Genomic DNA, 9772 nt, shown 5'->3' with positions numbered 1-9772 from the left:
TTTTCTGTTTTGCACCCCCTCATGACTTAGAGTTGAGGCATACAATCCCAACGTTAGGACACCTCCGCTTAGGCATATTCGAGTCTTCTCTAGGTAAAACCCATTCCTCGGTTCGTACCTTTCTATCATAATTCTTTCACTTGATTCTTGGTTAGTTGTATACTCTGAACATGCTTCTGCACTAGTGTATCTCTTTCTAATTACATATTTTATCGGTACGCATGTTTTTAATGGCTTCGTCACCCTTAGGTGTCGGCCAGCACGTATCTATCTTGATATTTTGGGATATTGGGGTTGGGGCATGTCATAAATTGAACTCCATCATGATGTTGTGCATCATGATACACAACATGATTGTGGAGGATGAACGAGATGGCTATATTGATAAAGAGTCTGATGACAACCAAGATGATCCAAATAAGTCAAGGAGGGCTTGTGCAAAAATATATGATGGACCTAATTTGCCTTTGGATCCAAGAACTGGTAATATCTCTTTAAATGAGTACATGAGGCGCTATATGATGATACGTTCACGTGCCACAAATAAGTACCTACAATATGATCTTGTTGCACATCTTTGAGCCGAAAGAAGCATGGAGTTGGCATTTAATTTTTATGTTGTTAAATATTTTTTTAATGTTGTTTAAGTTTGAATAACTCCCCCAAGTAGTACTAGGGTGGAGATTGTGTTGTTTAAGTTTAATGTTGTTTAATATTGGATACTGTTGTTTATTGTTGTTTAGTGTTGTTTAATGTTGTTTGATGGCTTAGGTAGTTATAGGAAAAAAATTAGAATTATTTTATTTTATTTTATTTTTAAATTTTGTCCCAAAAAAAAAAAATTCAAATTCAAGAGTCACCTGGCATCAGCATGACATTAGGTAGCCATTGCTAGCTGGCGGCATGCTGACGCTAGGTAGCCGTTGCATTCAAACAATTGGGTCGGCCCAGGGCTGGCTGGCTAGCTGCTCTTGGCCAGCTGGTTGGCCTGTTTTCCCATTTTTTGCCCGGTGAGGCCCAGAGCCTTTTGGCCTAGCCCTTGGTTGGCAACGGTTTTCGTGTTATTTCAGATTATTTTTAGTCCTATGGCCGTCTGGCCGGATCGGTTGGAGATGGCCTAAGGTGTACAAGATAAACGTACTTTTTAAGTCTATAAAACGAACAATCACAAATTACTCAAATATTGAAACCCTAATCCTACAATTCCCCAATAAATCACAGATTACAAAACGAAATTTCATCAAATTTCAAATGAACAATCACAAATAGAAGACCAAATCCTAATTCCGCAATTCCACCAAACATTGAAACCCTACAATACACAATTTTTTACACACCAAACCCTAAAATAGAAGACCAAATCTTAGTTCCTAAATTCCACAAAATAGTAAAATCCTAAAATACAAATTAAACATCACGTAAATTAGAGAATCCACAATTTTGTACCTGCTTATAGTTCTTCTGTCGCATTCCGTCCGCCGTCTCGATGATGAATTCAATGGAGAAGATGTTCGTAAGCTTGGCACCGTAGCCTTTGCGTCCACCGGTGGTTTTCTTCACCGTATTATCATAGTTGCTACTCGTCAGGAGGTGTCCGAAGATCAACTACGGGACATAGACCTCTCTTCCTGGTGAATCTCGACAGGGAACTCCAGCGTTGTTATAGATGCTGATGCAGACATCAATGGACGGAGACAATGAGGAGATGAGTGAGAGTAGTACCTGATGATATCGAGAGCGGTTGAGATGACGAAGGCGGTCATTGTTGGGGCGACAGAGCAACTGAAGAGGAGACACAGGGGAGACTGAGCATAGTCGAGAGATTAGGGATATTAGACAGACAAAAGACTTGCCGTTAGGGGTAGAATTGGAAACTCATTGTTTGGGCCATTTTAATCGGACTGGTTTAATGTTAGGTTTTGTCTTAATCATTAAATAAAGTTATTATATGGTTTTTGGTTAAAATTCAAAGTATTGAAGTCCTTTTCATTAGTTTTCCTCTTAATAAATAGGCGGTTTAGATCGTTGAAATTGGATATATAATGGCCTCACAATTGGTCCTCATTTTTACTTAGATTAGAGATTCATTTGAATAAAGGCTATATGTATATGTGCATATATACTTTGTATGTATGCATATTTTTTTTATGAGAAATTAAAAAGCTTAAAGAAATTACTTCCAGTCTCAATATAGTGAAAAAGATGGCCATTCTTGCCACAGACGGCAAAGACATATTCCAAACATCAAAATTATAAACTGAAATCAGTATTAGCAATTGTGTCCGCCAAAAGTTTCGCTTCCTTGTGGACATGGTTCCATGAATTGGAATCAAATATGGATGTTAGCCACTGATATCTTCAAAGGTTTGTTGTAATTTTATTATATTGTATGTTTTTGTCACATTGTTTTTTGTTTTTTATTTTGCTCCATTCAGTTATATTATAGTATTTACACATTTAAACCTTTCACATGTCCCATTTGATTCAAGAATTTTGATTTTGTCCACACGTCATAGTAATTGAAATATTTTTTTCGTGGATTGCCGTCCCAATTAGACTACTTCTAAAAATCAAGTCCAAACCCCAAATCTCCCAAAACTTTATAAACACACATCACTAACTCACCCTCATCATTCAGCTCAGCTCACTACGGTACAAATATTTTCCAATCACTTCTCTTGTTTTCAACCCTTAACCATTTTACCAAAAATGAGGAGCTCTACCAAAGCAACCAAGCAAAGCATGCTGATGTACATTATTTGTGCACCCATAAGGACCTTGACCAAGGCCAGGAATTTTTACATGAGAAGTGTGGAGGATTGTGCCGGCAAGATGGGTCATGGTGGTGGTGGTGTGAGCGGTTACACTGCCTCACAAGTTCCGCACGTTCCCAGAAGCTTCAGTATCAAACCTTCTAGTTCTAGCAATGATGAGGACGTGAGGCAGCTTCTTAGAACATCGACGTCAAATAGGAATAACAGTGTAGAGAAATATAATAAGAACAAGTCAGCAAGTAATTCAGATATGCATAGAAGACCAATTGCTCAACCGATTGTTAGACAACCCAATAACACTATGAATGGAATGGGGGTGCGGAGTTACAGTGTTGGGTTGACGATGGGAAGGATTGATGAGGAGACCGCTTGTTCTTTTCGGGAAGATGAAGTGAATGTGAAGACTGATTTGTATCCAAGAAGAAGAAGTTATGCAGTCAAGAGAAGAACTGTTGGGCTTGCATAAATTGTGAAGGATTAAGTTCTTGATAGTCTAGCCCATTGTTTGTTTTTTTCATGACCAGCCGACATTTGGAAATTTAGATAAAAATGATCAAAACTTGTATCAAGAAAAAAAGATAATTGCAAGTACCGCTGTTATTAATCATTGTTAAGAAAAGCAAACAGAAAAACACCAAAAATACTTTTACCCTACGCATATTTCCTCATTAAAGTCCTGTTAGCTGCAGGAACTGATGTTCTTATAACGGGTCCAAGTAGATTATCTCAGCATGTGCTGAGGCACGCCTAAAGTGGAGCAACTTTTTTAATAATTCCGAAGAACCATCTACTGAAACAGGCTTAACAGTCACCCTTTCAAGCATAGATGAATTTAAGAGAACCATCTGCATCATCCTTCTCGCGGACCTAAACAAGGTCTACAGCATCAGAATGTTGAATTTCTATCAAAACAGATTTCTGAACTACCACTTTCTAGAGTGCAGCTGGTTTGAAAGTTTTAATTCAACATAAGAATACTGCATGAATCAATAGGATAAAACTCAACAAAATTTCCAGTAATCACAGAGCAGGGGAAATACAACAACAACAACAAAAAAAAAAAAAAAAAAAAAAAATCTAACAAAAGCGTGTCCCAGCGCGCCCACAAAATATTTAGTTATCGCACGCATATTACTTCTTATGTGTATACTGATTAAATTGAGATTCTACTATAAAATCAATTGGTTAGATAGGGAGTAACCCAAGATTTTATAAACACATAGCAAACTTTATCTCTCACTAATGTGGGACAACTCTCAACACAGACTGGGTCCTACACGTGCATTCATATATAATATATGATATATTGTATATTATACAATTGTGGTTTCATATTTAATTTTATATAAATATACATTTGTTAATTGTTATTAGCATTTAAAAAATCTTATCGTACAATGCAAACTTTTTATATTAGGAAAGAAAAATACACTTGTGAGGAGTGTAAAATGAGATTTTTAGAGTATCAATAGCACTTCACTTTTTGAATATATATCAAACTGGTTTTATATTTAATCTTATTATTAGACAAAATTTCACCCCAAAAATCTTTATAAATGCACGTGACACAGAGGCCGGTGGCGCGGGTCTGTATAACCGGAGTTGTGAGTTGCGGAAAGGCTTCGCAGAAGCAAAACCGTGGCTGAGGTTGGAGATTTCTGAGTTTTGGGCTTGGATTTGAGGAGAAGAGGGCCCTCACGGCAGCTGGTTGGGGATTTACACGCGAAATTGTGCTGGAATGTGGCAAAGAGTTGCATGCCCATGTGTTGAAGTTTGGACTTGATTCTAATGTTTTTGTTCACCTAATTAACAAGGTGATTGAAAAGGTTCCAAAAATATTACTTATTTCCATTTCAAATATCCTACTATCGTTTTGATATAAACGCCTCGTTTTTAAATATCATAAACTAAACATCTATTCCTTTTGTAAATTTGATTAAATATTTTCCCTACAATTTTGGTATTTTAATTTTATTTCATTAGAAGTCTATTCACGTTAGTATGCCCTTTTTTTCCTCCTATTTTTTATGCATCTCTTATTATGATGATTTAAGATTTTTTTGTGTTTTTCATTAAAATATTTATTTTAGTAAATCAAATAGAATATAACAAAACTCGTTGTTAGGAACTTTTGGTTGTATTGGTACGTTTGATTATAATGGTACATTTAGTTACTTGGTACATTTGAATTTTTGGTACGTTTGTTTTCAAAACATAAGTTTTATTACCTTTTGTCCTAATAATGAGGAATTACTTTAATTAATTATTTTTTTTTATAGAAAGAGTCATTAACAATGTCAAAGTTTAAATTACTTTAATTAATTATTATTATTATTTATCGAAAGAGTCATTAATTAACGAACAATAGCCTTTTTGTTAATTCAAAATTATATGATTTATTGTTATTATTTAGCATTATCTACAATAATAAGGATTTATCTCTAATCAACTAAAAGTTATTCCAGAGACTTATCTACCAAAAAAACAAGACTATAGCATTGTGTATGAATCAAACATATTTTTAAATATTCCAAAAAGATGAATATTTGTTTTAACACAGTTTATAATTGGGTACGTTTTAATTCGGGGTTGGTACGTTTTCGTTTGACGTTGGTACGTTTTCATTTAATGTTGGTACGTTTCCATTTGGTGTGGGTGTTGTTGACCCTAAAAATTACAAAGCCTACATGGCACACAGGCTGAGTAACTAATGAGCTAACTACGTCCTTCAGTTGATGCGGGACGTGCCAACTTGTCGGCCATGCTAGGCCGAGGAGTAAATTTTGTTGATGTTGCATTGAGCATGCTGCTGACTTCTTAATCTTGCAACTACGGCCGAGGAAGGAACAAGTCTCAGCCTTCGGGTTCTCAAGCTTGAAGACAAGGCTGCTAGTTCTGCGAAGTTCACGAATCGTCTGCGCCAGACTCGGTCACAGTGATTATATTTGTAAGATTATAAGCACGTCGAATCGACACCAGACTATATGGAGTACTCAAAGGAGATGTATATCTTTATCATAAATGTGGTTCGGCCGTCAGAATGCCGAACTCTGAAACTCACTTGTGAATATCTAATCATAAAACCACTCGGCGTTCAATGTGCCGAATGTCGTAACTCGTAACACCTTACTTCGTCTGGAAGGCTAATAAGATGACCTCTGCCAATAAGGATTTGGAAACCCTTCTCGACCGAGACTTGGATAGATAACCAGTTGGCCTCGACGCAGTGTTGTTTATCCAAACTGAAAGTGCTTCTCGGTCGGTTGATTCTATGGCAACAGTGCTGTTTCTCCAAACTGAAAGTGTTCGCCGGTTGCATTTACAGTGCTGTTTATCCAAACTGAAGATGTGTTGGTGAAAAAAGGAAAAAAAAATCTCAAGATGTTTGAGAGGTTTGCGCAGGGCAGTTGTGTGTTGAATTCGAGGTCCTCCTTCCGTTGCCATTGCACCTGTATTTATGGGACTGATGTACTTGCTTGGCATGGCCTGATCCTTAAGTAGAGTTTTATTTCAAATTCCCATATATTTGATGTGACTTGATCTTTAAAGGATTGCATTTGATCTTTGGTGACGTGGCTTCACCACTTGCTTTCCTCCATCCATCTTCACAGCACCAACCCGAGAAACATGCATTAAAAACCTCGCCTTCCAAAAAACCTATGTTCCTAGGCTTTATCTAAATGAATATTAAATTTATTTTTAATTATCACCATCTCATAGTTTCATCCCATTAATGTCACCAAGCCTAGGCTACCTAGGCTTCCTATTTTATCATCTTTAAACTCATCCATCCATGCATGCATCCTGACCCTTCTTTCTTGAATACCAGGTTTGCAGCATATCCACACGTCCACACACATCCCAACTCAACTTGAACTGTACCACTTGCTTAGAGATATAATTTGCCTCTTATCTATCCCATTTAAGAATATATCAAGATAATTCATATTAAAAATATAATTACTTTGATAAAAACATAATATTATCCTTTAATAAAAAAATTATCCTCATTTTCCATCCGACGGTTGGGAGTTATACTTACTCAACGACCTTATCTGCACGGGCCGATGATGTAAAATTGGGTCCAAACAGGTGTACATTTAGATTCGAAAAGTTTAAATTTTTAGATTTAAATATAGTTGAAATTATTTAAAATATATAATAGATATTTAAATGTAAATTAATTTCAATTAATCTGAAGTAGTTCAAGTTTGAATATCTTGATCAAATGTTTCAAAAGTTTAATCAAAAACTCAAAAACCATAAATGTTAACAGAAGTATGAAAGTGTCCGGCAATCCTCACTAACGAGTATGAAACTAGAGTGAAAAAAATATAATGTTGTTATAAAAGGGTTAAAGTTTGAGAGAATAACCTTTTTAGTAGTAGGTGCAAGGTAGATGTAAAATGCCACACTAAAACTTATAGCACAAGAGGATAACAAATAAAAGGCAGAGGAATAGATGATGTTACTGATATTTCTCTCTTGTTTTCTTCTTCTTATATATTCTGTTTTATGAAAACATGCGGAGTGCTCTATTTATAGAGCAACTCCAAACTGATGCAGTTAATGCATCTTGAAATTTAAGAAATTTCGTCTGACTATACAATCACTTTCACTTTGCATGGGCATTGAAAACTTTGCCCATGCTGAAGACTTTTGCTTTATGGGCATTCATTGCCATCATACATCAGACTTTTCAACACTCCCCCTTGGATGCCCACATATCAACATGAGTTGCCTCGTTAAAACCTTGCTTGGAAAAACCCAGTGGGAAAAAACCGTAGCGAAGGAAAAAGAGTACAATTTTTCCTGGATCGTTGATGTAGTGTCAAGTATGCTTATGTTGCCTCGTTAAAACCTTGATAGGAAAAACCCAGTGGGAAAAATCCTAATCGAAGGAAAAAGAGTACAACAAGCATGTATCAGGGATGCTCCCCCTGATATGTATCTCCCCCTGATTCCGCATTCTTCAAATTTAGCTGTTTGGTAAGTCGACGTAATCCGATGCCTTGCACTAACTTCTGAAATGTGCACTTTGGTAGAGATTTGGTGAACAAGTCTGCCAGATTTTCATTTGAACGGATTTGTCTGACTTCAATAACTTTAGCCTTCTGAAGCTCATGAGCACTGAAAAACTTTGGAGATATGTGTTTAGTTTTATCGCCCTTGATGAATCCTTCCTTCATTTGGGCAACACAGGCTGCATTATCTTCATGGATGACAGTTGGATTGTCTGTCTTCGAAGTTAGACCACATGAATTCCGGATATGATGGATCATTGATCTTAACCAAGAACATTCACGACTTGCTTCATGTAAAGCAAGTATTTCTGAATGATTTGAAGATGTAGCAACTAATGTTTGCTTGGTTGAGCGCCATGAGACTGCTGTATCTCCATTCTTAAACACATATCCAGTTTGTGAACGGGCTTTATGCGGATCAGAGAGGAAGCCAACATCTGTATATCTAACAAGGACCTGGTCATCTGTGGAGTTCTTTGAGTAGAAGAGACCCATGTCTGTTGTCCCACGAAGGTATCGCAATACATCTTTGATACCCTTCCAATGGCGAATTGTTGGAGCAGAGCTATACCTTGCTAACAAATTAACTGAAAAAGCTATATCTGGTCTAGTACATTGTGCTAAATACAACAAAGCACCTACTGTACTCAGATATGGTACTTCTGGACCAAGGACCAGCTCATCATCTTCTTTTGGACGAAATGGATCTTTCTTAATGTCCAAAGAACGAACAACCATTGGCGTGCTTAGTGGATAAGCCTTGTCCATACCAAATCGCTTCAGAATTTTTTCAATGTAAGCTGATTGGTGGACCAAAATTCCACTAGCACAATGCTCGATCTGCAGGCCGAGACAATATTTTGTTTTTCCAAGGTCTTTCATTTCAAATTCGCTTTTCAGATATTCAGCAGTTTTATTGAGCTCTTCAGGAGTCCCAACTAGATTCATATCATCAACATATACTACCACTATAGCGAATCCAGAATTGGATTTCTTAATGAACACACAAGGGCAAATAACATTGTTGATATACCCTTCTTTGATCAAATACTCACTGAGACGATTATACCACATTCGTCCAGATTGTTTCAGACCATACAATGATCGCCTTAATTTGATCGAGAGCATACCTCGTGGTTTATTACTTGTTTCAGGCAACTTAAGTCCTTCTAGGACTTTCATATAGATGTCAGCATCTAATTCTCCATATAGATACGCAGTGATGACATCCATAAGTCGCATGTCAAGTCTTTCTGAAACCACTAAACTTATTAAGTAACGGAACGTAATTGCGTCCATTACAGGAGAGTATGTCTCCTCATAATCAATTCCAGGTATGTCTCCTCATAATCAATTCCAGGTCTTTGAGAAAAACCTTGTGCAACGAGTCGTGCTTTGTATCTTGCGATCTCGTTTTTCTCATTGCGTTTCCTTGTGAATACCCATTTGTAACCCACGGGGTTTACACTAGGTGGGGTTTGGACTACTGGTCCAAAAACATTCTGCTTTTCCAAGGAATTTAATTCTGCCTAGATTGCATCTTTCCACTTAGGCCAATCCTGTCTCTGTTTGCATTCATCAACAGAGCGGGGCTCAATATCATCACGTAAGATAATTTCAGTGGCTATTGCAAATGCAAACATATCATCAATGATTATTTCATTCCGATCCCACAATTCATTTGTACATGCATAATTTATGGAGATTTCTTTGCTTTCATGTACTTCTGTCTCTTGAGGAACAGATGTCTCATCAAGGACATTTTCTTTTTCTGGAAGTCCAGAATTATGAATTGTGGATGTATCATTCATTTTCTCTTCCTGAATGACTTCATTTGGATTCAGTTGTGCCCTCGACTTTCTCTTTCGAGGAGCTGAATCTTTTGAATCTGGGGGTCTACCACGCTTCAGGCGTGCACCAGATGAATCATTCGCTGCCACTTTATTTTGTCCAACAGGGACATCAATTCTTGCA

At 36.9% G+C, this 9772-nt stretch overlaps 1 protein-coding gene and 1 long non-coding RNA gene across 2 annotated transcripts; one reads left to right on the top strand and one right to left on the bottom strand.

The window, feature by feature from the left end:
* Nucleotides 1-1183: 1183 nt before the first annotated feature.
* Nucleotides 1184-1847, bottom strand: LOC125471014. Its single transcript, XR_007253334.1, has 2 exons — nt 1723-1847; nt 1184-1628 (listed from the first exon to the last, which is right to left on the bottom strand). It is a non-coding gene; the product is annotated as an uncharacterized LOC125471014 (long non-coding RNA).
* An 862-nt stretch (nt 1848-2709) lies between these two features.
* On the top strand, nt 2710-3240 carry LOC125470958. The gene has a single exon (XM_048570802.1). It carries the CDS (start codon nt 2710-2712, stop codon nt 3238-3240), a length of 531 nt encoding a protein of 176 aa, XP_048426759.1.
* Nucleotides 3241-9772: the final 6532 nt, after the last annotated feature.

This window comes from the organism of the source record quoted next, unplaced genomic scaffold (assembly GCF_019419815.1).
Source record: "Pyrus x bretschneideri cultivar Hongxiangsu unplaced genomic scaffold, Pyrus_bretschneideri_v1 Contig55, whole genome shotgun sequence".
In the NCBI taxonomy this organism is placed as follows: domain Eukaryota; kingdom Viridiplantae; phylum Streptophyta; class Magnoliopsida; order Rosales; family Rosaceae; genus Pyrus; species Pyrus x bretschneideri.
This window is presented reverse-complemented; position numbering and strand designations above follow the sequence as displayed.

What these genes read in the sequence shown, in the direction of transcription:
- LOC125470958 (XM_048570802.1), top strand. Translation starts at nt 2,710, where the DNA reads ATGAGGAGCTCTACCAAAGCAACCAAGCAAAGCATGCTGATGTACATT.